The sequence below is a fragment of the Zootoca vivipara genome, chromosome 4 (genome assembly GCF_963506605.1).
Source record: "Zootoca vivipara chromosome 4, rZooViv1.1, whole genome shotgun sequence".
Lineage (NCBI taxonomy): Eukaryota > Metazoa > Chordata > Lepidosauria > Squamata > Lacertidae > Zootoca > Zootoca vivipara.
The window spans coordinates 25,468,259-25,496,068 of NC_083279.1; the positions used below are offsets into that span (position 1 = coordinate 25,468,259).

The following is a 27,810-nucleotide window of genomic DNA, read 5'->3' on the forward strand; positions in this document are numbered from 1 at the left end:
TTTTCTACAGTGCACAACTGGGTGTTTTTTTTTTCATTCTAGAAACTGTGCGTCCTAACAAAGATGGTCTCAGGTGTTCAATTGTACCGGAATGTAATGGTTTAATTTGCAGGAGCAGATTTCTGCAGCTGATAGCCACTCAGCCTGCTATGCAATGATTCATACATCTGTAATAAATATCTTGGAAGCTAAAAATGGGCTATATAAAGAAGGTGACCTGGCCTTTCCCTGTTCATTTCTCAGCTCTGGCAGAAGGCTGGGTTATGTTCAAGACAATGATAACTACATGAGAAGTGTTCCCCGTTGCAGAGTTATTATTTCAGATGGCAAACAATGAGAGACAAAATGTGTTGCGTATCTTTAGTGCACTTCCGATTGAGGCACCACAGAAGATGGCTGAAAATTCCATCGCTCCAGCTCCCATGGGGTAATTAGAGGCTGAGATGGGAGTAATCAGCCTCCCAAAATCTTCCTGGGGGTACGGGAAGACACAGTCTCATCAGTGGATGCCCAACAACCCAGCCCCAAATTCGGAAGGAAGGAGGGGCTGGGGGGGCATTGGATGGAAAGCCCCCAAGAGAGGCTGGCTCTTCTGGACGCTGGCTCTGTGAGCGAATTACTCTGCTAATTAATCCAGCCACTGAGGTGCCAAAAAAGACTGAGTGGAAGAAGGATTAATATCTATGTTGGTATGTTGGAACGGAACGGAAAGGGGGGGGCGAGCCTCTCTTATTATTGTACTTTGCTTTACTTGGCAACCCCCCCCGAAGAACTGTTATAATAATAATAATAATAATAATAATAATAATAATAATAATAATAATAATAATAATTTATTTATACCCCGCCCATCTGGGCGGGTTCCCCCAGCCACTCTGGGCGGCTTCCAAAAAAACAGAAATTCTAAAATACAGAAATCCATCAAACATTAAAATACAGAAATCCATCACACATTAAAAGCTTCCCTAAACAGGGCTGCCTTGAGATGCCTTCTAAAGGTCTGGTAATTGTTGTTCTCTTTGACCTCTAGTGGGAGGGCATTCCACAGGGTGGGTGCCACTACCGAGAAGGCCCTCTGCCTGGTTCCCTGTAACTTGGCTTCTCGTAGTGAGGGAACCGCCAGAAGGCCCTCGGAGCTGGACCTCAGTGTCCGGGCAGAACGATGGGGGTGGAGACGCTCCTTCAGGTATACCGGACCGAGGCCGTTTAGGGCTTTAAAGGTCAACACCAACACTTTGAATTGTGCTCAGAAACGTACTGGGAGCCAATGTAGGTCTTTCAGGACCGGTGTTATGTGGTCTCGGCGGCCGCTCCCAGTCACCAGTCTAGCTGCCGCATTCTGGATTAGTTGTAGTTTCCGGGTCACCTTCAAAGGTAGCCCCACGTAGAGCGCATTGCAGTAGTCCAAGCGAGAGATAACTAGAGCATGCACCACTCTGGAGAGACAGTCAGTGGGCAGATAGGGACTCAGCCTGTGTACCAGATGGAGCTGATAAACAGCTGCCTTGGACACAGAGTTGACCTGTGCCTCCATGGACAGCTGTGAGTCTAAAATGACTCCCAGGCTGCGCACCTGGTCTTTCAGGGGCACAGTTACCCCATTCAGGACCAGGGAGTCCTCCACACCCGCCCGCCTCCTGTCCCCCACAAACAGTACTTCAGTCTTGTCAGGATTCAGTCTCAATCTGTTAGCCGCCATCCATCCTCCAACCACCTCCAAGCACTCACACAGGACCTTCACCGCCTTCACTGGTTCTGATTTAAAAGAGAGGTAGAGCTGGGTATCATCAGCATACTGACGGACACCCAGCCCAAACCCCCTGATGATCTCTCCCAGCGGCTGCATATAGATGTTAAAAAGCATGGGGGAGAGGACAGAACCCTGAGGCACCCCACAAGTGAGAGCCCAGGGGTCTGAACACTCATCCCCCCCACCACTTTCTGAACACGGCCCAGGAGGAAGGAGCAGAACCACTGCATGACAGTGCCCCCAGCTCCCAAGCCCTCTAGACGGTCCAGAAGGATGTTATGGTCGATGGTGTCAAAAGCCGCTGAGAGATCCAGCAGAACAAGGAAACAGCTCTTACCTTTGTCCCTAGCCCGCCGGAGATCATCGACCAGTGCGACCAAGGCAGTTTCAGTCCCATGATGAGGCCTGAATCCTGACTGGAAGGGATCCAAATGGTCCGCTTCTTCCAGGCGTGCCTGGAGTTGTCCAGCAACCACTCGCTCAATCACCTTGCCCAAGAATGGAAGATTTGAGACTGGGCGATAGTTGGCCATATTGGCCGGATCTAAAGATGGTTTTTTAAGAAGCGGTTTAATAACCGCCTCTTTCAGCGGGTCTGGGAAGGCTCCCTCATGGAGAGAAGCATTTACCAACCCGCGAAGCCCATCGCCCAGCCCTTCCCGGCTAGCTTTTATAAGCCAGGATGGGCAAGGATCAAGGAGACAGGTGGTTGGTTTCACTCGTCCAAGCAGCCTGTCCACATCCTCGGAGGTAACAGATTGAAATTGATCCCACAAAACTTGACTAGACAGGACTCTAGCACTCCCCCGCCCTGGCCCTGCTCCCACGGTGGAGTCTACCTCTTCCCGAATCTGAGCGACTTTATCTGCAAAAAACTTTGCAAAATCATTGCAGGAGATCCTGTGGCCCGTACTGGGCCCGGATGGAGCAGGTGGTTCCGCTAAATTGCGAACCACCTGGAAGAGTCTCCTGCTGCTGTTTTCTGCAGTTGCGATGGAGACGGTGAAGAAGGTCCTCTTCGCCGTCGCCATTGCCACTTGGTAGGCTCGAAGTTGAGCTCTAGCCCGTGTCCGGTCTGATTCAAAATGAGTTTTCCGCCACCGGCGCTCTAGCCGTCTCAACGACTGTTTCATTGCCCTCAGCGCCGGGGAAAACCACGGGGCTGTCCGGGCTCCATGCAATCTGAGAGGGCACTTCGAAGCCAGACAGTCAATAGCGCTGGTTAACTCCGCATTCCAGCGGGCCACCAGGGAATCAGCTGAAAGGCCATCGACATGGGATAAAACATCCCCTACCACTCTCCAATTGGATCCATTAAGTAGCGGGGGCGGACCATCCGAATCGGTCCCACCTCCCTGCAGAGGGGAAGGGTTGCGGAGAAGTCCAGTTGCACCAGAAAGTGATCTGACCATGGCACTTCTTTTGTTTCGCTTTTACTTAATGTCAGATCACCGGCATCCATAGAGGTAAACACCAAGTCCAAGGCATGTCCGCGGCTATGAGTTGGGCCAGACTTATTCAGGGACAGCCCCATGGTGGCCATGCTTTCCACGAAGTCCCGAGCGGCTCCTTGTAAGGTCGTGTCGGCATGGATGTTAAAATCCCCTAAGACAACCAAGCTAGGTGTCTCCAGGAGCACATCCGACACGACCTGAAGCAGCTCGGGCAGGGAATCCTTGGTGCAGTGGAGAGGTCGGTACACCAAAAGGAATCCTGTACTGCCCCTATTGCCCAACTTCCAGAACATGCACTCAGAAAACTCAGTCTTATCAATAGGACGCCTGGTGCAAACTAATGACTTCCTAAAAATCACTGCAACCCCCCCCCCCCGCCCAGATGGCCTGGGTTGCTGTGCATAAGAGAAACCTGGTGGGCAAGCAGCGCCAAGAACGGGTCCATCGGCTTCATCCAACCAGGTCTCTGTCACACATGCCAGGTCAAATCCTCCATCCACAATCAGGTCGTGGATGGCAGTGGTCTTATTCATCATCGACCTGGCATTGCACAGCAGCACCTTCAGGTCATGTGGGTATCCCTTGCTGACTCCAATATCCGTCCGGTCAGGACCAGACCCGGACATTACATTACATTATCTATAACAAGCGAGACTGGAAAGTTTTGCATTTGTCGACATAATATGGCTCTAAAATTATAAACTGTGTAAAAATAAGAATACTATATTATTAAGGCTTTTGATCTTTGATTTGCTAGCTTGGAAGAGGATAAAAGATTCTCCAATTTGTTGACATCAGACAGAAGCAGGATCTCATTAGCCGCTGAAGAGTCGTTAAAAAACTTCGGACGGTTTCCTGGAATCTATATGGGAGCGGTGTCACACTTTTAATTTGGAAATCCACCATATTGGAAGTCAAGATCGGGCTGCAGAATTATAAACAGTCATAGGGGGATGTGAGCCTTTAATATGTCATTATATTTGTATCTCCAATTTGATTTGGTAAATCTCCCCTGGAAAGGCTAATGTTTGATGCAACCGGTCTGAGAAAATTACTGAGCAGACGCTTGGACTTGATTTTATCGGAATTATGTGAAGATAGCGGCTGCCAGCAGTGAAAAGACTTTTGGATTGATTCGGCAGAAACACCAGTGTGTGAGGAGACACTGCAAACTTATAGAGGGGAATCATAGACATAAAATCCACACAGAAACACATCATTGTTTGTTTTAACTCACTTGTGGGAACAACTCAGAGGCTGTGAAAGAATGAAGGATAACAACAGAAAGAATTAGAGGAACCATCGGAAATGACTATGAAAGGCAGTAGAAATTTGAGAAGATCAGAACTCTCCGAACTTGAAGCATGGGAAGTCTTATTTAAAAAATTATAATTTGGCAGAATATTCAGACTATTTGATATGTATATGTATAATTCAGAACATTTAATGTGATTTGATTGGATTGTTAAAATGGAAAATTTGATAAAAATGATTAAAACAATAAAACAACGTTCAGTGCAAAATGGAGGCTTACATGTTGAGGGGCAGTTGGACCTTTGACGGTGTTCCCTGATCTCCAATGACTGCACTTGTTCTGGGTCCAGTCATGGATGCAGTTCCAGCGAAAGTAGAATCCTAGAAACAAAAGAAAAATTGAAAGAAATGAAAACAAATAATTTCACAACATACTTAAGATTTGTTCCTGAGTTAGAGTTGCGTACTCTCCCCCCCCCCCCCCGAATCCCAAAGACTTTCTTTGGCATGGCTGCCCTAACCATTGGCATCCTTGCAATGTTAGCTTAATGTTATGGGCCAGTATCAATAAAGAGCTCTTTATACAAGGCTTCCAGATGAATAGATTTCAGATTATTCGTGCTTCGAATAATTCATAAACTGGTGACTCACATACTAAATGTTTGGCTTGAAAGGCAGAGCTACTATTGTTCCAAAGGCAGTGAAAGTACCTCTAATCCCCTTACAATTAAGTACTTTTTGAAGGCCTCTCTGGTTGATCCCTGCCATTCCTGTTCCTAGCAACACCTTGGCACTTGTGTACCAAGTCTTCCCTGGTTTGTTTGTTAGGTTGTTGTTTTTGCAGTTTCAGGTCTTGCTGCTGCTGGTAGCTGTTTTCTTGGTGGCTTGTGGAGAATAGCAACCTGCTCACCTGGGGCTTTGGGCATTTGCCACATGCTGTGGCCATGGCTGGTCTGAGGAGGCTGCCATCTTCCTGCATGGCTGGGGGAGGGGAGGATAACTTAGAATCATAGAATCATAGAGTTGGAAGAGACCACAGGGGCCATCCAGTCCAACCCTCTGCCAAGCAGGAAACACCCTCAAAGCATTCTTGACAGATGGCTGTCAAGGCTCTGCTTAAAGACCTCCAAAGAAGGAGACTCCACCACACTCCTTGGCAGCAAATTCCACTGCCGAACAGCTCTTACCGTCAGGAAGTTCTTCCTAATGTTTAGGTGGAATCTTCTTTCTTGTAGTTTGAATACATTGCTCCGTGTCCGCTTCTCTGGAGCAGCAGAAAACAACCTTTCTCCCTCCTCTATATGACATCCTTTAATATATTTGAACATGGCTATCATATCACCAGGCTAAACATACCCAGCTCCCTAAGCCGTTCCTCATAAGGCATCGTTTCCAGGCCTTTGACCATTTTGGTTGCCCTCCTCTGGACACATTCCAGCTTGTCAGTATCCTACTTGGCACCACCCTCCTCTTGTCTTGGACCTACATGCAGGCTGACATCCCTGCTGGCAGCTGCAGGGTTTACTACCAACCCAGTCTGTTAGGGGTCTGCTCAGTGTAGGAGCGGGCAAGTTGGCATATGGACCTTCCTATGGTTTACTCAGTCACCATATTTGGAACTTCCTCCTGCAAGCAAATTGGCCAGCTTGCAAGCTTTCACCTACCTCATAGCAACCGTCACAACTTTGACGGATAAGACATTGGGATCCTTATGTCATGCAAGTACCCTGTTAAAGGGCTCAGGAGGGGTGACTCCATGGGGATGGATGGGCCAAAACACCTCTTCCAATAGCAACCTGTGTGGGGTCGTGGCACGTGGTCCATGTCGTGGTCAACTCCCCAACACAGGGTCGACCCCACTGGGTTCCTATCAGACAAGATGCAGGATGCCTGATGTTGGGTACATGCGCAATGCCTTAGCCAAACCTACTCTTATTCCATGGCCTAATTCAACCAAGTACCAATCTGTGTCCATTTCCTCATTCTTCCCCACACCCGCTGTGGACATCATGAGTCTGTGGTGGCAAGGGAGTGCTCATGGAACCCCTGTGAACATGCAACAGCCAATGCACCTCCTAAACATTGATGTGCTGGTGCATCTTGCCTTGTGGCTGATTTATATTCAACTCAACAATACATATTTTGCTTTACAGGAACTTTTTTTTTTATTACCTTAAGGCATGTTTGTTTAGCTTTACACATTCTAAGAATATATTTCTGGCACAAGGAACACTTGATTGTTCACAACAAGGATAGCTCAGCTGCAACGTGGCCAGCAATCTTGGCAGTCTTGGAACTTGGAAAGCAAATCTTTGTGTCTGCTTTAAAGGACCTGCTCAATGTCTCTATCACAGGAGCAGCATTTAATTTGAGAAGTCGCATCGTTTCCTGCTAAATTGTTTTCTTATTAGCTCTGTGTGATAATAATATTTTACATGTTTGTTGAAAAATAGATTATTGTCATTTACTCTGGTGTGGCTTTGTTCTGAGTATCCCCCCCCCTTTTTTTTAATAACCGGGACTGCTCATCTCTTTAGTGAAAAGGGATGAAACACAGATCAATGAAAAAGTAATTATGGTCATTATAATACAGTTTGTATTGAAGTTTGTATTGCTTTCCATTCCGATCATATAAAGCATTTTCATAACAGAAACCAGATAGAACTTACGACTGGGTACAAATATATAGTTTTCCATGGATTCCAGTGGCATGAGGCTACCCAAGGGCACAGGATAATTTTTGTTGTTATTGCAACAAGAAAGAAGGTAAAAACTTGTCTGACTACAGCAGAAGGAAAAAATTTGGAAGCACTTAAAACCCTGGAAGTGCTTAAAAGTAAACCTTGTGCTCCATTCATCAGAATTCAATCTATCATCCGAGGTTGAATTTGGCCCTATGGTATTAAAAGTTTCCAAGGTCTTGTATCTACTTGAAAGTGGCGGGTTCACTTATTCAGCTATTAAAGAGACCTTGGATGGAATATATTTATAAATCTTCCCTCTTCTTTATGAAGTCTTGTGGGATTTTTCAAATCCACGAGTTGGAGGCGCATTTCATAAGCTGTGAAGTGTGACAAACTTTTAATGCTTCTTTCCAGCTCACCGTCTAATAATCTTAAAACTCCTATCAGTCATTTACTTAGCTGGTGCCAGCATCAGGAACTGGCGCAAGGGCAATGATACAGAAGCATCTCTTTGATGCTGAGCCTCGGACTTCTCATTCCGTATGCATTGTCCTCCCAAGATCAGAGGCACGTGGGCACTGCATAAGAGCAGAGAACTTTGCAGAGAAGATTTCGGAGGGAGGGGTACATTGGGCCTAAGGCAACCTTATCCTAAAAAAACAAGCAAGCAAACAAAAGCCCTCAAAAATGTAACCTGAAACAGCAACAGTCTTCACGTGCTGGAGGCAGATATGTGCTCTTCACCTATCCTTTTATGTAATGTAAAGTGAGACATGCTTGCTTCATGCCTATGCCTACATGCAACACCACGGAACTGTTCCCTCTGGGCAGGGGGGAAGTGGAGAAAGATTGTACCAATCAGACTTTCCAGTGTGTGGGTCTTTGTGGTGTTCCCACGATGGGAAGGCAAACATGTTCAGCCCTTCAACACACGAAGACGACTGCCTGCACAAGTGCCTGAACTGAGCCTATGTCAAGGGAACCTTGGGTTGCCCCTAACAGGATGTTTGTGCTACGTTGCATCTGACAGAACATAATAGAAACCCTTGAGAGCACGGGCCCTTTCAGTGGCAACTGCAGTGTGCTTGATTTAAAGGCTGGAGGTGCTACCTGGCGTGCTTGCCATTTATTCACACTTCTCTTCCTACCTGATGTCAATCGCTCAAGGTGAGTCACATTAGCCTTGTTTGCATGTAATACAAACCATGGCTTCAGCATGAAGAAGAAAACATGCAAGCTTCTGGACTTAAGATTGCAGCTGCAGTGTTGGGCTGCTTGGGGCTCAGACACTTTTTACTTCCAGCCTGAATTTTGCTTTTAATAATTGTTTCCTGCAATTTTGGGGAGCGGGAATCGCTAAAAAAAAAAGCAAGTCTTTTTGTTGACACATGGGAGCTAAGCACAGTAAAAAAATACCAGCATAGGTCAATATTTTTTGCAAGTGGGAGGGGGGAAATTCTATTGTTGATGCTATTAGTGAAGATACCACCCAACAACTCCTATTCTGACTTCAAAACAAATTCTTTTTTTTAAATAAACATTTTTATTAGATTTTCCAATTTAAATATCTAATCCATTTTCAAATTATACAAATATCGATTAAACAATTAATCCAAATCTTCTGCCAAATTATAAAAATTTAAATTTGACTTCACATGCTTCAGACTCAGAAAGCCTAGTCCTCTTATAGTCACTGCATTTCTAATCAATATAGTCCAGATCTTATCCAATAATCTATTAGAATCCTTCTATCTTCTTTTAAGCCCCTGAGTTATTCAAGCAAGCAAGTTTGACCAAACCGTATATGTTTCTGTGTGAATTTATGCCTATGATTCCTCTGTAAATTAGCACTGTCTCTTCGCACGCTGGTATCTTGCCAAGTCCGTCCAGAAATCCAAAGATCCTTCTCACAGCCAGCAGCCGCCATCTTCAAGCAGTCTCTATAAATCAAATCTTTACGCCTCTGTGATGATGTTTCCAGATCGCTACTCAATATAGCCTTTTCAGGGGAGATTTTGCCAGGTCAGAACTATAAACACACATCTAATGTCTTATTTATGGCTCTCTCCCCCTTTGACTATATCGTAGGCGGCTTTATCTCCAATATGGCAGAATCTAAATTATAACTGTGTCATAACTCAGACGTTTCTTGACAAGTTTCCAGCCACTAATAAGATTGCTTCTCTTTGATGTCCATGTTTTAATGAATCTTTAACCACATTCCAAGTGAATCCAAGAATACATACTTTGATTATTTATATTTTCAATTTACACAGTTTATATATTTAAGAAACCATATTAATTCAATAAATTTCCCACTTTCCGATCTCGCTTGCTTTATAAATGTTGTTTATGGTTCTTCAGGAGGGAGTTTTGTTAAGTAAGTTGTAAGGCACAGTAAAGCAGAGTTATAAAGTTCTCGCTCCCCCCTTCAGCTCCGTCACATACCATTTCTTGCTCTTGGGTACATTCCTCTGTTATCTTTTGTTTTCTCAGTGGCTTAGCTTAGCAGAATAAATCTTCTTTCCTTGTCTGAAGCATGTCCACAACTTATATCCAATCTTTCTCTTGTCATGGACCTGTTTTCACTCGTAGAATCGGCGTCCCGGGAGATCCAGGCTTCCATGGGAGCTTTCCATCCAGTGCCCCCAGCCTCTCCTTCCTTCCGAAGTCGAAGCTGGTGGTGTGCATCTGCGGATGAGACTGCATCTTCCCGTACCCCCCGGGAAGACTTTGGGAGGCTGCATACTCCCATTTACAGCCTCATACGTGGGAACCGGAGAGATGGTATTTTCAGCCATCTTCTACGGCAACTTCAAAACAAATTCAACAGAATTTCACAGCAAGGAACTCCTCATATTCGTTAATGAAAGGAATGTGCCTTTTAATGTATGGATTATATAGTTATATCTTATTTTTAAGAAGAGAGAGAGAGGTGCATATTCCGAAACACACATACAGGTTAATAATACACCATCATCTGGGAATAGCTGAACTAGAAAACAGGCTAATGGTCCTTGAGATTCATGCTACTCATTTCTGTCAAATCCACTGACTATAAAACAATGGGTCATGCAATCACTCCAGGCCTTAATGTTCTTGGAAATAATGTGAAAGCACTTAATTCATAGTTGTGTTACCAAGTATTGGCAAGAAAGAGCTACAGCCAAGATCAAGTATTCTCATCAAATGTTAATTACTGAAGTGGGAGGTAAAACATCCAACAGCTCCAGAATACAGCTTTCCATTTAATGGTGCCATATATTTTAAAAACACCCCTATATATACAGATAAACATAATTACAGCTGCAGATGGGCACACACCACCTACTTGTCTGCTGTGGAAGGTGATGAACATCAATCTCTGCTATGGATTTATTTAGCCTATAAATTATTGAGCCATCTGTGGCACCTCTAGCCCTCCCCTGCACCAACAAGCAGCACTAGAGGTTGGAGAATAAGCTGCATTTTCTTGGAGCTGGACAGGAACATCACAGTGGCTCAGCGATACCCAGGAACACCAGTTCCATGTAATAAGAGCCCCACATGGCTACAGGGCCTGGCGAAGGACTGAAGCGGTTGCTACTGTCCATGTAAATTTCCACCTTTTTGTGAATTCCTCCCTTTAATTTGGATAGGAAAGCATTAGGCTGTCATTTCAGTGATCCATTGACAGTAGTGATGGTTCTATGCTCCTATGAGCAATTTCCATTGTGCCCACCTTCTGTAAAAGAATGCCACAACGTCCTTAAATTTAATTTGCTTGGCATAGGGCTGTACGACTATTTGACGGATTTACTTGTTCACTTCCAGACTGGGGCCTCGAGTTATCATGTTGGCAATCGGCAACATTAGGGCTGATTCAGACATTCAAAAAAACTCATCCCTGTGACACCCCCGCCCCCATCTCTTCTAAGGGATGCATTCATAAGAAGAACGAATGTGTGACCTGGCCGATCCAAGTACTCAGAACTAATTCTTACGAATGTGGCAGCTGGAACATGTGCTGAAACAACAGTGGAAACTATGGGAACTGCAGCTGTTTCCTTGGCTAGCCGGCAGGCAATATAGTACATTCTCCATGTGAATGTCTACCTGGGGGGGCAGCGTGGATGCCTTGCATGCTCACCACAATGGCATAGCCAAGTTATTTTAATACCATGGTTGTCCTAAAAAACTGTACTCCATACTGGTGATGTGAAACTTGGTGGACTAACAATAGGTAAGGTCATAATATAACCAGCTAAACACTAACCCTCACATTAAACTGCCCCCCCCTCAGATATGTTTAAAATTCCTAAGATTCCAATTTGACATCTTTTGTGGGTTACACTTTGAATGCAGAGCAAATTCAGATTAAAAGCCCACTTCAGGTAAGACTTGGGACTCGGCTACATTAGTCAAGAAACAGCGTTTTGAATGCGTTATAAACATGAAACACCAGATGGTGCCAGAGAGCAAAAGAAAATTCTAAGCGATTTTCCATAGCTCCTCCCTTTTGTTATAAATGATTTGATTTCTGACTTATGGCATTCCACCCCCCACCCCCTGTGTGTAGATCCAACCCAAGTAGTTGGATTCAACAAGGTATGCAGAATAATTCTAAAAGCATTTACTTGGAAGTAAATCACATTATTTAAAATGTAACTGAAGTTTGATTTAGTTGGCATCCTGTACATGCCAATAATGTTTTTATTCTGGCGTCTTCCTCACTAAACATATAGAGTAGTTCTTTTCACTGGAATGTGTTTTAACTTAAACGAGTTGAACCGATCCTACTTTACTTGCACAACATGCCTTGGGTAAGAGGGTAGAAAGACATTAACACAGCCTTAGGCATATTACATGTGAATCCACCCCCTATTTTCTAATAAATGTGCTTGTAATCCTAGTGTTTTGTCTCCAGGAAGCTACAATAGCTCAAACCAAAGTATTGGGCCAAGGAATAAGCCTAATTCTATGCAAGAAATAAAATAGAAATAGAAATCAAATCAAACTCATGAGTTAATGTGATATGTTTTGAGTACAACTATCATTATCCATAAAAGTAATATTTCTTTGGAGCAAAACAAAAGTGGTTCATGTACAGGATATAAACTCTGTCCAAATCCAAAACCAGAAGGGATTTGATTTGTTTCCTTCCCAGTCTCCCATGCACAGATGTAAAGTTAAACCTTTTCCCATTGGCTCCTCTCCATTTTAAATATAACCCGTATGCTTCTTATCTCAAGCCTCCCAACGCAATACTATAGTTTTTTTTCCACTCTTCTCTTGCCTGCAAAGCAGACCTCCCTGCCCCATTTCCCTTTATATTAGGAAAACCATTCTGCTGAGCTCAGTTTGCTTATGTTGCTATCTTAATGGAACATATGACCCTGCAAACAGGGTGTTCGTTGTCCTATTCAAAATGGGTGCACCCTTCAGCTGGGAATCATGTGCCGGTTCTTATTGTGCACCAGGTTGACTCTCTATTCAAGACTCAGATTTGTTTGCAAGAAATGTTTCTGCCTTCTTTCTTCTCTGCTTGGATTGTTACACTGGGGGTGCAGCCAGCCATACTTTATTATTTATGAGATGTGTCTCTGGTCAGAAAAACCAGGGGATTTGAAGCAGGGTGACCTGTGACCTCTCCAAATAGCAAGGAAGAATAATTCATAAGGGGTGCAAATGGAGGGAAGATGAGCCATCTGAGGCCTAGGCAAGATTAGCGAGCCAAGTGGGACCAACTCAGCTGCACACAGGGCACTTCGCTTGTGGACAGCACCCCTGCTAACCTAACAACTAACCTCACCCCTGCTTAGTTTTATCATTGGCTCGCAGCTGTACTACATTCTCTCAGTGCCAATCAATTTAACTAGCCTGTAAGAACCCTCTGCGTGACAGACACAATAATTTAGGAGGCCATTATTTATGTTTAATGTGTTGCACTCAACGTGCCAGCATCAAATATGCTAGATGCAGTCTATTGAAAGGGAACACAATAGCAATCGAGTCAATACTTGCTTAGACTCTCTTCTCCCTCCCTCTCCCTCTCCCAACCTTTTGCTTCCTAGCTCCTTCACTATTCCTCTGGAAGTTATGAGTGTGAAAGATCTTTTCCGATTGTTGTGATCAGAACCCAATGCTTTATTTATTACTTCCAAGCTTTTTTTTTTAAAAAAATGAAAACTTCTTTTTTTTAAGACGACCACTTATTTTCAAATACATTCAAAGCGTTATTAAGACTTCTACATGCTTATTGTTAACGAGCAGGAAACAGCTAAGGTGGCACCATTTGCAAAAAGAAAAGAAAGGCAAAATAAATCTTGGATAGTTAGCAGAACAGTATCTTCAAGTTAAGTTTCTGTGGGGGATTTTATGCTATACTGTGATGATTTGATTTCATCGCTGAACATATTCTGTAAGTTCATTTTATAGGAGTGTATTGGTTTGAATGTGGGGCAAAGGAAGTTTTAAGTATGTAGCAAGTAACCTTAACACTATGGATTTTTTAAATTTTATTTTAATGTCCAGTAATGTTTATGACCTGATGAAAACATCTTTTACAGAATAATATTTATTTAAATGGCTTTGCAATGCTGTCATCAAATGTGCCATGCCTTAATGGCCCTATATACCAACAGAAACTCACTATTGTGCAACCTTTCCCCACACAGTCACCTCCCAAATTAGTACCCACTCACAATTACTATAATCCTTTTTAGTTCTGTAACCTGCATTATTATTACAATACTTTGCAATAAAATTGCATATCCTTTCATTCTGAGCTCTGGACAGTTTTCTGAGTGCTAATTCTTCCATGTATGGTAGTACAGAATTTAAGGTAAAGGTAAAGGACCCCTGGATGGTTAAGTGCAGTCAAACTTCAGGCCGACGGAGCCGGCATTTGCCTGCAGACAGCTTTCTGGGTCATGTGGCCAACATGACTAAACCGCTTCTGGAACAGTGGGACACAGTGACGAGTGCCAGAGCACATGAAAACGCCATTTACCTGCCCCCCTGCAGCAGTACCTACAGTATTTATCTACTTGCACCGGCATGCTTTTGAACTGCTACGTTGCCAGAAGCTGGGGCAGAGCAACGGGAGCTCAACCCATTGCATGGATTCGAACCGCCAACCTTCCAATTGGCAAGCCCAAGAGGCTCAGTGGTTTAGGCTTACTATAAAATGTAATATCATATGGTGCACCATGACTCTGAGCTGAAGATCGCATCACACATGTACAGTATGTACACATGTTTGTTCACCTACCAAACATATATACCACCCTGCACTCATAGGTCCCATGGTGTAAATACCGGTACACAAAACTTTAAAGCAATAATATAAAAAAACAGAACAATATAAATTTCATACAAATAAAACAGCAGCAGCAACAAAAACCCAACCCAACGTACCTCTCCCCCTTACCCAAAAGTCTTAGCAAAGAGGTGCACCTTCACAATGCAATGACAATGATGTTATGGTGAGATGCATGCCAGAGGGAAGGTCATTCCACAGTCATGGGGCCACCACTGAGAAGGCCTGTCCACGAGTCCCATTGGGGTGTGGCACCTCAAACAGGGCTTCCCCACAAATTATAACACATGGGCAGGAAAATGTGAGAGGGGTGTGGTTCTTTCAGATATTCATTTATTTACCATTAATTTGCAGGAGGGTGAGCACCCATCGAGGGAATTTTGCCTCATTGGCTCCATCTGATGGATCAGGCACCCCCAAACTGCGGCCCTCCAGATGTTTTGGTCTACAACTCCCATGATCCCTAGCTAAGAGGACCAGTGGTCAGGGATGATGGGAATTGTAGTCCAAAACATCTGGAGGGCCGGAGTTTGGGGATGCCTGTGATGGATGCTTAGGCAGCGACTATCTCTTGGGAACTTGTTTCGCAACCCACCATTTGGCTAGAAGGCCAAATCAAAGGAAGGTGCTAAGGGGATCTGGCTGAGCATTGTGGTTTGATTCATCCATAGTTTACCTGGACTGGAGCGCTGGATGAGAGATGAGTCACATCTCCAATTCTGGCAGCAGCACGGGGGTCACTTGAGCTGATGAGGACAGGGGCGCTAATTTCCATGGAATGCCTGTTATTCGTGGCCTGAGAAGATTTGTGTGTCATACTGAGAGCAGTGAAGGAGTGGCGCTTCTTGGCATTCTTCTTGCCATCAATGTGCCTCTGAATGGCACTGACTGCTCCGGCACTGTTCAATGTACAGCACTGGACCATGTTTACTGCCAGGTTAGTGTCAGCTGGCAAAGGGACATCACTGCCAGATGCGGAAGTTAGATTGGTCTTGTCCATCTCAATAAGGTGTTTAGCTGAGTCGTTGAGCTAAAAACGAAGACATGGGGGAAAAAAGAAGGGGAAAAGTGGGCATTACAGAACTGCTTTGCCTGTATAGTTCCAGAGTTCAAATTATTCTGCCCTCAAGATGACGGTTGTTCCGTTCTTCGCTTTTACAAGCCCCCAAAATAAGCAGAACCGTATGCTAAGTAGACATTTGGTGGAATCCAGTGCAGCCATCCTGCTTGTGGAGTGGATTATGATCCAGTGGAGACGCCTGCTAGTGTGAGACGGGGAGGCAATGTTCTCTGGTTTCACCTTTGCCTTGCATCCCCTCCCCACTTCACACCACTTTCCACACTGTTCTTATATTAGCAGGTGCTTCTATGGACTCAAAAGCCACTCCACAAATGGAATGTCAACATTGCATGTCACCCTCTTTTTAAAACAAGCAGGAGAAAACACAGGAGTGGGCAGTAGCGGTATAACCGAATGAAATGCTTTTCTTTTTTTTTACAGATACGGCTGCACCAAGTCCCTCCCACGGGCAAAGTACACGAGAGCAATGCACGAAGCTAGGCTACTGATGGCTCTGTGAAATGCAAGGGTGTGGAATCCCAATGACAATTCAGAGATCTGCTGAGAAGTCACATGCATTATTAATTCGTTCGTAGATGGGCATTACAACATTATAACTTTGTACAGTTTGGATTCTACGTTTTGCAAATGATATCATCTTTAATAACAAACAGTAGAAGACTCCCTTTACTTTAAAATGAAAAAAAGACTCCAGTAGACTGCAACACTGGCAGGGTCAGTCAATGCATTATCCATAGGTATAGGGGCCCACCAGTGCCTCCCTCAAAAATCCACAATGCACAATGCTCCTCTTGCCCAGTTCCTGCTTGTGGTGGCTTGGCCTCTACTACATCGAACACATCGCTTAAACATGCCCACATTTCACTGAATGCCAGGACAGGACACCCAGATGATCTTCCATTCAGAATGGAGGAGAGGTGCAAAGGGTTTCTCAGTGTGAGTGAGCTTAGCAGTGATTGATTTAAGTGCCTTTTTCCTATTGGCGAAGGCAGAACGATGGGGGTGGAGATGCTCCTTCAGGTATACTGGACCAAGGCCATTTAGGGCTTTAAAGGTCAGCACCAACACTTTGAATTGTGCTCGGAAATGTACTGGGAGCCAATGTAGTTTTTCAAGACCGGTGTTATGTGGTCTCGGCGGCCTCTCCCAGTCACCAGTCTAGCTGCCATATTCTGGATTAGTTGTAGTTTCCGGGTCACCTTCAAAGGTAGCCCCACGTAGAGCGCATTGCAGTAGTCCAAGTGGGAGATAATTAGCGCATGCACCACTCTGGCAAGACAGACTGCAGGCAGGTAGGGTCTCAGCCTGTGTACCAGATGGAGCTGATAGACAGCTGCCCTGGACACAACAACTTCATGGTGAGTACCGGCACCTATTTTTCGGGGGGGGGGGGAGCACTGGGCATGGAGCACTGCAAAGTGCTCTCAGGCTATGCTGTATGGTTGTGTGTGCCCTAGTACAAATGTCAAATCAGATGTAAGGTCCTGCACAGCCCGAGCTGTGAATAGACTGCATGAAAGATGCATACATTGACCTGTGCTATGTACTCTGCAAATGGGTGCAATGTGGCGTCACATTATTGCAAATGGAAAACGAGCATGGCACCATATATATTCCTCTATGACATGTTAGTTTTCTGTTTTCAGAGATCTGCTAGGTGACAATGCATTGAAAGGATTTTCAACCTACTTGCAATCTAAAGCAGTACACCCCTTTCTGCCACCTAAACTAGAGCTTTCTAAACTTTTGATGTTGGCGACACACTTTTTTGACATGCATCGTTTCGTGACACAGTAAATCAGTTTTACTAGCAAACAGGAGGTTAAACTAGCCCCTTTCCAGCCCCCGGAGAAGTGTGTGGAGCGATCGCATGACACATCTACACACTGAAGCCGACACACAGTTTGGACAAGCTCTGACCTGAACATTCAGCCACCTTGTTTTGCTCTCTGTGTAGATGCAATATAAATCTTGTACTTCTTTCCCGCTCTCCCCAAGGTTTTCAACCCAACTAAACTACCTCCCCTTCCTCATAGAAGCTGGGCTTCAAACTGTTTTTGTTCCCTAAGAAACTTAACACTCGGCGCGATCAGATCTGCTCCACCAATAAGTAGCAGAGGCTTTATTTTGATAGGCACAATACAGTAACAATATAGAAGCTGTTGATATAACTATAGAACAGATTTGTACAATTTGCAACTCACCAAGCTAAACACAGCCCACGTCTGCCAGACAACCCTTCTGTTTTTGTAAAAACCTCGTGGGCCACTACACAATTCCGAGGACAGGCATCCTCTGAAAATAATTTCATATTTCCTCTCCCATATTAAAAGTGCAGGATGGTTTCTGTATAAAGATACTCGAAAAACCTTCTCTAAGGCTGCAATCCTAAAGCAATGCTTACTTAGGAGTAAGCTCCATTGAACTAAATATGAATTGCTACTTACAGAACATGCATAGGATTGAAGGGTATACTACAGTAGAAAACTGAATCTATTATGTAGCTGCTGTCCAATAGGAAAGGCAAAAGTATCTAGGGGGAGAGTAGGTTCTGCTCTAGGCTGAGGTTCATACTTCATGAGCCCTACATCTCAGCTGCAAATACTTTCAAGGGGCTCACAATTGGCCCCCACTTGCCACTTTCTTCTGCTTGCCGCTGCTATCTTTCCTTCTGCAGATAACACAATGGGTAGGAGCAACTTCCAAATCAATACTCTTCTCCTTGAAGCCCCTATTTCCTCTCTTTCCTGGTGCAATCTCATTAGAGTCCTAGGAAAGTCATTTTCCTGGACCAAAAACAATCAATGATGCCAGGACAGAGAGGAGACAGTAGGAGGAGTTGCAGAAGAGAAGCCCCGCTCTCTTCCCATTTGCACGGAGCCCCACAGCTTCTGTGCCTGTCAGGAGCTGTGTCTTTTGTTTCTTACCTCCCCCCCCCCAAAAAAAAGTGAGGAGAGGAGCTTGTAGACGTAGCTTCTCTGAAGCCATGGAGTGGCCTTGAAAAGGAATCAGTTCCCATTTTCCCCGGCGAATGCTTGTGTATTCTTATAGAAGCCTGTCTTCAACTTTGGGTACTTTTGAGATCTGTTATATATATATATATATTGTTAAAAAAGATAGAGAGAAGCAGATAAGCACACTACAGCCAAATTCCTACTACCTCCAGCCTCATATGTTTTAAATACATGAAGCCCACTCGATGCAACTGATGAAATCATTGCCAATCGGAAGGAATAAAGTTAAGCAACTCAAAACCAAGCAGGGGAAATGTCTGCATCTGCAGTTCCGAAGTACAATAACTGTTTTCCTCTTTTTTTAAAATCAATAAAATACACAGCATGTTTAGGTATCTGGTGCTCTTTGCCAGCGATGGGTAGTCTGTAGCCTAAGGCCCTCTCCCTAATTTCATGTGGATGGGGGGGCAGGTGGTAGAGGAGGGGAGAGAGTTGGAGAAAACATGTAAGTGGGGGAAGAAGGCAGAGAAGCTGGAACAGGAGGAGTAAAGTCCTCTGCAACTGATCCGCCCGCAGACCACTTAAGAGTGCACTTGAACATCTGGCTTGAGAGGATTGGCAGGTGAATGCCTTGGACCACCTGTCAAAGTGGCTCTGAGGGACAGAGAAGTCTTTCAGTTAATTTCAGTGCAACCCTATACATGTCTACTCAAAGGAAAATCCCATCGAGTTCAGTGGCGATTGCTCTCAGGGAAGTGGATATAGGGTTGCAGTCTTAATGGTTCTGCTGGGAAGTGCTGCTAATCTTTCTTTCACAATAGGGGGGTTTACCATGTTAGTAAAAACTGTTTTACTTTGAGATGTGACCAAGCCGGGGGGGGGGGGAGTCTGGTTCAAGGCTTAGCTGCCAAGTATCCTGTTTTTCATGGGAAACCCCGGATTTTAATCCATGTCCCGCTGTTCTCCCGAATGGAGAAAAATCCGGGAAATCCCCCGGATTTCGTACCTGCCAGGGAGCCTCCATTTTCGGTGCCGCTCTTCCCATGTGTGGGCACCGGAAATTGGGCAGAGCGGCACCGGAAGTCGCTTCTACGCATGCCTAGCGGCCATCTTGGTGGTGGCCGCATGGCGACAGCCGTTACCAAGATGGCCGCTGCCATGCAGCCACCGCCAAGATGGCCGTCGCCATGCGGCCACCACCAAGATGGCTGCCGGGCATGCATAGAAGCGACTTCAGGTGCTGCTCTGCCCGATTTCCGGTGCCCACACATGGGAAGAGCAGCCCCGGAAGTTGCTTCTACGCAACTTCTTGGGCCACGCCGCTGCTGATCCCCGCATTTTTCAGCGGGAGACTTGGCAGGTATGGTTCGAGGAGGAAAAGGAAATGACAGGGATCCACTTTACTTCATAGCAGGAGGAAGAAATGGGGAGCCCAGTGGTGGTAGCATCTCCTGCTACATAAACCGTGTTGAAGGTATTTATTTTTTGAATGTGAGGTATTTTTCTTTTAGATCTTAATCTAGGTTAAGCTTGGTGAAGAGGCTTAAGATGTATGCTGGTTTAGTCTGAATTTCTGTAGGGTTGACTCCTCAGCTGACACATCTACACATATTTGAATAAAGACTATTATGAAATTGATGGAAAGTTAAGCAAGATCATCAAATAAACAGTCTTTGTGTTTCGTGTTATTTTTGCCGTTTCTGTAGCAACAGCAGCAAATCATGGAAATGTAAGAGACGGCTGTAATTAATTTGATGTAGGCATAAAACAAAATATGTTTCTTTAAGGCCTCTTAAGGATAGGGATGGGGAAGAATAGCAATGAATGAACATTAATCTTGTGGTGGTGGTGGGGAAGCAACACTGTATTTGAGCATTTCGGTGTCTGTACTTCCAAGAGTTCAAAACAGTACTGAAGCAGCTAAGAATAAAGAGGTTTTCCTAATGCCCCTATGAGAGAAATAATAATATCTGCAAACAATTTGCAAACTGGAATGTAAAGCTGTCCACAATGTTCTGTCCTGTGTGGTTTTAAATAAAACTGTAATGCTCATGACTAAGTTTATAACAGTAATAATTTCTTTGGTACATTTCTATCACTTTCTTCCTCCAAGCAACTCAGCACAGTCTACAAAGGATTTGATCATCACAACACCCCAGTGACTAGGTCCACATGAATAAGCAACCTTCATAGCTAGAGATTTGAACCAGAGCTTCACTACCCAAGTCCTACACCCTAATACAAAAACGATTAGTGATATATAGTGCTTCTTAGATTCTACCCTGTTGATTGTTCTCAGACATTACAAATTCTACTCATTAGGGATCATATATTCATTACCAAGAGATACTTCAACAATGCAGTAGGACTCTGAAAGCAGACAGTATTGTTTGTGTAGCCACTGACATATTGCTACAGATGCTGGGAGAAACCCTTTGTTAGGCTGAGGTTTCCTAGCTCCAGGATGTTTGCACTTCGGTAAGCGAGTGCAAGATGGGTAGATTTGCAACCTGCCACAGAAGTGTTTGTTTACTCCAACAAGCTCTAAAGGTTACAAAGGCACCACAAGTCTCCACTGTACTGTATCATCCAAAGGAAACGAAAAATGCTATCCTTCAACTTCCCCCCTGCTTGCACAAGTGGGAGGTGTGTAACATTTCACAGTCCTTTTTTACACCTCCATAACCAACTTTTACTAACAACCAATTAGGAAAACATTACCCCAAGTTGAGTATTTCTTTCACCTCACTATTTATGTGCGTGACAAGATGCATACTGAAAAGGCAGAAGTCCATGTAGCTAATCATAGGAATCCTAAATAAATATAACAATAATTAAATATAAATAACAAATCAGAAACATTAAGAAGTGTAGGGCAAAAGAACATGAAACTAGGCTTACTTCCAAACTAAAGCATTTTAGTGCTGTTGAGGCTCTGCTTCTCTGCAATGAGGTGAAAACAGAGATTCTACACAGCACTAATTAAAGTGTTTTGTTATCCAGCACTACCTAATGGCTACACACCTATGTTTATTCATTTGTTCGGCAAAGATCCCCTGCAATGTGAAGTAAAAGCATCCTGTTTATAGGTTCTGCCTGATTTATTGCTTCCTGTTCAGCACAACAGAGGGATCATTGATGAATGGTCTATGAGAAAAGCCAGCTTTGGCTCCCCATAGAGGTTGTGGCTAAGACTTTAATGGCTTTCCTTGAATTGGTTTTCCTTTCCTTTCCATTACAGCAAAACAGGGCTATTTCACTGTAAAAGAAAGAAAATACGAACACATTCGTGGTTTAAAACTCAAGGAAGTTGTGTTCCGAGTTGCATGGGCACATTGCTGAACACACCAGAGAGGCAGCAGCCATATATTCACTTGATACACATTGCCTGTTTGGTTCTGCCATACCAGCAACCCCCAGCTCCTATTCACGAAGCTGTCGCCTGCGTTATCACCTGTGCACATGCAGTGTCTGTTTCTTTTGCATGCATCTCAGCTTAACTGTGGTGTGAATATGCCTTATGTTTTCAAATGAGAAGGAAGCTGGTTTGCAGGAAATACATTAAACAGCAGTCTTTCTCAAGCAACTACCAGATAGAGATGGATTGTGGCCAATGTCATGCGTAAAGTAAAGGTACCCCGGACCATCAGGTCCAGTCACGGACGACTCTGGGGTTGCTGTGTTCATCTCGCTCTATAGGCCAAGGGAACTGGTGTTGGTCTGCAGACAGCTTTTGGGTCATATGGCCAGCATGACTAAGCTGCTTCTGGCGAACCAGAGCAGCACACGGAAACGCTGTTTACCTTCCCGCCGGAGTGGTACCTTCTGATCGGCAAGTCCTAGGCTCTGTGGTTTAGACCACAGCACCACCCACGTCCCATCATGTCATGGGTATATAGCTTCAAAGACCAGCAGTGAGAGCACAGTTGAGCCAGAGTAAACCGCAATGTGTACATAGCCTGCTGCACATATATAGAGAGATAGAGATAGAGATAGAGATAGAGATAGAGATAGAGATAGAGATAGGAGAATACCTAGTTTGGGGCAATACCTAGTTCTCTTTGGTGAGAAAAACCCCAGCAGAGATTTAAAACCACAAACTAAAGCATGGGAAATGCAGGCTGTTACACCTTTAAAATATGCCCTTGTGAGTTCCAAATCTCCCCTCTCCCCCCAGCATAGGAAAAGACCACATGTTTGGAAGTAAACCATTCTTTTTAACTTACCAAACTCTTCAAAGGTTAGTTTCATGTGAACATATGATTTTCCATATATCAGTCAGAAAAATTGCACAGGCAGCAAAACTTGGCTTAGTTACAGTGGTGGAAGTTCCTAAATTATTGGTATAGGAACTCAAGAGTGGCTTGTTGGACCCATGCAGCTAAGCTGAGGCAACCAGCTTAGCCTCTTCACACACTGAGCTTCTCAGGTAGACTGGGGGAACAAAGGCTTAAGCATGTGGATTATATCAGGCTGATTAGCTCACACAGCCAAGGCTAACACTTAAAGTCCCAACATTTGTTTTGTTCTGTAGAGCCCCATCACACTCCTTTAGTGAAACTGATTAGGCAAGAGGAAGTATAGTGGTTGTGGAAATGGGGAAATCTTTATTATGGTATTATTATTGTTATTATTATTATTATTATTATTATTATTATTATTATTATTAAGGGACATGGGTGGCGCTGTGGGTTAAACCACAGAGAGTAGGGCTTGCCGATCAGAAGGTCGGCAGTTCGAATCCCTGCGACAGGGTGAGCTCCCGTTGCTTGGTCCCAGCTCCTGCCAACCTAGCAGTTCGAAAGCACGTCAAAATGAAAGTACTGTAGATAAATAGGAACCGCTACAGCGGGAAGGTAAACGGCGTTTCTGTGTGCTGCTCTGGTTTGCCAGAAGCGGCTTTGTCATGCTGGCCACATGACCTGGAAGCTATACGCCGGCTCCCTCGGCCAATAATGCGAGATGAGCGCGCAACCCCAGAGTCAGTCACGACTGGACCTAATGGTCAGGGGTCGCTTTACCTTTATTAATTTATTATTATTATTATTATTATTATTATTATTATTATTATTATTATTATTAAAGTTGGTAGAAAATGAAAGATCCTAGCTATTAGAAACAGCACTTGTGTGCTTTAACAGATAATGCATAGAGCTAATGCAATTTTGAAAAAGTACGACTCTTGTATGTGCAAGATTAAAAGAAAATTTTTTTTGTAAACTGATACGGTGTATGGATTGTGCTTGTTCTCCTTTATAAACTGTTTCGTAGGTGAAGGATTCTTTTTGTACAAGAAACCCTGCATCTTGTGTGCCAACAGCTTAAATGCTTTTTATTAAATCTATAAATTATTCTGGACTTGTCCAGTGGTTTTTTTTAGAAGTAATGTCCACTGGACCACTGATGCATACACAAGAGCTCTCCCAGCAGCAACAGCCTCCCTAATAATTTCAATAGAGGAAGAAAATGCAATCCACATTCCTTCACAAATATGGTTCTGCTCCCTTAATGAAGGGAGAAGCCAAGCTATTCTGATCTCTGCATTGGGAAGAATATTTAGAATGTATCCCCACTACCAGGTGACTGATTAAACAAAACTCCAGATTCACTGTGTATCCACTTCACGGTATCCCTAAGAGAATACAGTACTGCATCTGTTTTATTCGCATATATATAATTCTGAACTTTTTTAAAAAATTGGCCTCTCCTCTTCTTGCCAGCTATTTGGACAAATGAGACTCCCATGGAGGTTCTACGAACAGCAAAAAAGGTTATGAAAAATTAAGTGCTACACAATAGCTCTCAACATTGATCACTGTATTGTTTTGAGTTGCTAATTTATGTCTGGGCAGGGACCGGCAAACACAGAGCACATTTTTTTTCTAGAAATGGTTCATCCGCCTTGGAAGACTGTCTCCCACACTCCCTGCTGTTATTTCAAAGAAGACTCACCCTATGTAGGACTTCTAAGTACCAGTATCTAGTGGCTGTTCACACACGCATTCAGCAGAGACTCAAGTGTAAATCAATGGGCTTAAGTGTGCTTAATTTCTTGCAGCAACAGATTAAAACAGACTTCTTCTTTTGCTCACCTGAAGCATGAAGGTTTAGGCCTATCCACTCCATACTTGAGGTGCATATTTTCCCCTTCTGCTATAACAGCCTGCTAAAATATACCAAAGCTCATAAAGAGGGAGATAAGTTTGTAAATATGTAACCATTCAGGTGTTAGGGGGCAGGCTTTAGCAAGTTTAGGATGCCATTTAGGATGCAGCAGATCTCTGGCTGGGCCAACATTAAGTTTCTAATTCCGGCTCAGCTGAAGATGTAATTTACTTACCATGGCTTAGCCCCAAATACACCAGTTTAATTTGCTCATGCTGGCTAAGCTGGGGCTCAGTTAACTGTGCTGACAATGGTGTAAGTACCCCCCAAAGGGGTGTTCTGGGAAGGTGGCAGGGGTGGGATTGGTCAGGTGGACTTAAGCTGGATCCTAACTCTGTTCAGCTCAGTCGTGTGACCTGTAAAAAACCTAGCGTAATTCCAGCTCTATTATAAACCCATGTTTTCCCTTTGCTCCTGAATGGGGTTTGGATCTGGCATAACTTTACACTGGCTTAATGTACACCAGCTTGCTTTCCACCAATTTCTTGTGTAGAGGATTGCTCCCTAAGTCTTCTTCCACTCTATCACAACCCTTCTCCATCTTGAAAGTGATTAATGCACCCTTGAATATTTGCAGAGATTCTAACTGAACCATTATTTCCCACTGCCCAGTATTTCTTCTTCTTCTTTTTTTGCAACATTCAAGGAACACTTATTTACCAGCATGGTTTAAACAGTATCTTTATTACTTGCCAGCAAGCGTTATTTGTTTCCAAGATTTGCGAAGGTTAAAAGGAATGCTGTGTATTAGAATAGGGCGTGCTTAGAACAGCATGTCATCATGAGCTTGCAAAATGAAAACAAATGATGCATGCAGCAACAATAAGTATTTATCTCTGGCTAGTGGACTGGGAATTCTTCTCTCCCCAGCAACTACAGTATTTGGATAGAAAACGTTAACACTTGTATTGTATCTGAGCCAAAAAAATCCTTGCGGGTGGGAGGGAATCTTCCATGTTCATAACCGTTATCAGGAATGCTACATGCTCTGAATGCAGAGTATTAAAAAGACACATTTAATTCCATATTTGACAGTTTGGAGTCATTTTAGGGCTGGAATCCTTGCGTAGACGTTTTAATCCCTTCACCTCGTAACTCCACATCCTGTCTCTTCCTCGACTGTGAGTTGCTGACAAGGAACACAATCTAGTTCTGTTAAAGGCTCCCTAACAGAGCCCAATGATACATGTTCTACTTTTTTATTTATAGAATTATTCTGTCAGAATTTCAGTTGTGGGTTCCAAGCTCTACAGCAGTCAGAATGCCATTCGCTCCATTTAGTGGGAGGCAAATTTGCCACACACTCCCTCCCCTGGAAGAAGGGGGGAGGCATAGCTGCCAAGTCTCCCGTTTCCCCCGGGAAATCCCCGTTTTCCCAGCTGTTCCTAGTTGAAAAAACGGATTTTTTTGTTTCCCCCTGGTTTATTCTGGCGTGACGGCCATATTGGAACTGGGGGGGAGCATGCTCAGAAGCGACTTTTGATGCTGCTCTGCCCAGTTCCAAAATGGCTGCAGTGCGACTTCTGGCGCGGCGGCCATTTTGGAACTGGGCAAAGCAGCATCAAAAGTCACTTCTGAGCATGCTCCGCCCAGTTCAAAAATGGCGGCAGGGCTCCTTCCGGTCTGCTATTTCCGGCCTGGTCCCTTATTTCTCTGACAGCAACTTGGCAGGTATGGGGGTGGGAGGTGATATCTCCCTAGGGAAAGACATTATGACCTGAGAGTGATTTCACCCAATGGGAAGAGGTGGTTACGGGCTATTTAAGCTTGTTCCACCCCACATGCTTCCCTCTTCTTTATTCAGCACCCACCCTTTCGTAGTGTGGGTCTACAGGCTAGTTGTCTGTTTTCCAGGGGCTGAGTGGGATTTTTTTGGGGGGGGACCCTAATTGGCTCCAGGTGTTCTCTTTATTGCCTACTCTACACTGTTGGGCAATGTTTGTTGGAGTGGTGTTACTCTAATTTGTCTAGTTGGCATCTCAGGTAACATTGGTTGTTATCCTTCCAAAGACTACCTGACTACTCATGTCTAGGAAGCCCATACAAAGGATTGGATCTTAGGTTGAGGGTCACAGGTTCTGCACCCCTACATTAATGCCCCATATTTCTTGTTGTTCTACCTTGTTACAAAGTCCAGAAGAGTAAAGCTATACCTCACCTGTTGGAGAGATGCAACATTAACATTTTGAATGTTGGGGACATTCAAAAAATTAAGTTATAGATTTCAGTGATACAGAGAAGTATGAAATCTAAGATACTCCCTTTTTCCCTTCTCCTTCCTCAGTGCATGGCATTCAAAGCTTTCAGTAGGTGTTAGGATCAAAGGACAAATTGGTTATTACCACATAAACGGGGGTTAGAGAGCAACTACGTGGTGAGGAGCCTCTTGCAGGTGTTCCCTGCACAGTTCAGAAACTAAAAATAAAAAGTGCAGAGCCTCCATGTGTGGAAAAGTCTCCCTCTCTAACTCCTGGAGCTGCTCTCTAACTCCTGGAGAACAATGAGGAAGGCAATGAAGAAGAAGAATTAGGGCTTATATAGACTTATCTTTTGCCGTGCTCTTTCCAGGTACTGTACAGACCTATGCTTAAAAGCTCTGTGCCTGAGTGGTTTGGGGCTCCTTTTTGCCCTGCAAAAAACTGCTCTTTAATGCTCAATCAGAGCAAACAACAATCCAACATGCAGATTAAGAACCAGGAGCAGCTGGCATAGTGAGATGGCACTGCACTTACCAGGGGATTGTGGGAGTGGGTGGTGGCAAAGGTGCAGGCATAGGCAATTTGATGCTCCTCTGCAGCCCTGATCTTGCTGCTGCCTGCAGTGGTACAATTGGGAGGGCGGCTCTGTGCCCCTGACCATCAGTTCCTACTGCTCCTTTTAAGGGTGCTTTACTGTCATAGATTTGTGTCTCCCTAATTCACACTTGTCTGCCCTACAACCCTGTGGATAGCTGAGTAGGTACAGCGTGAGACTCTTAGTCTCAGGGCTGTGGGTTCAAGTCCCACAATTGGGTAAAGGATTCCTGCATTGCAGGGGGTTGGACTAGATGATCCTTGTGGTCCCTTCCAACTCTACGATTCTATAAGAAAGTGACAAACTTTCCATTATCTTTTCTTCTTTGTCCCGGGATATCTCTTCAGGAAAGAGAGACTGGCAGTACAGGAGGAC

The 27,810-nt window shown here is 44.2% G+C and overlaps 1 protein-coding gene across 2 annotated transcripts in view; it reads right to left on the bottom strand.

Annotated features, from left to right (window-relative positions):
- Positions 1-27,810, bottom strand: part of SH3RF3 (SH3 domain containing ring finger 3) — a 205,045-nt gene that overhangs the window by 34,319 nt on the left and 142,916 nt on the right. The window contains exons 4-5 of one of the 2 annotated variants that reach the window (XM_035114298.2): positions 15,119-15,472; positions 4,739-4,839 (exon numbers count right to left, since the gene is read on the bottom strand). In XM_035114298.2, coding sequence (XP_034970189.2) covers positions 4,739-4,839; positions 15,119-15,472 — 455 coding nt within the window. The remainder of the gene's footprint in view (positions 1-4,738; positions 4,840-15,118; positions 15,473-27,810) is intronic. The other variant, XM_060273399.1, reaches the window with a different exon arrangement.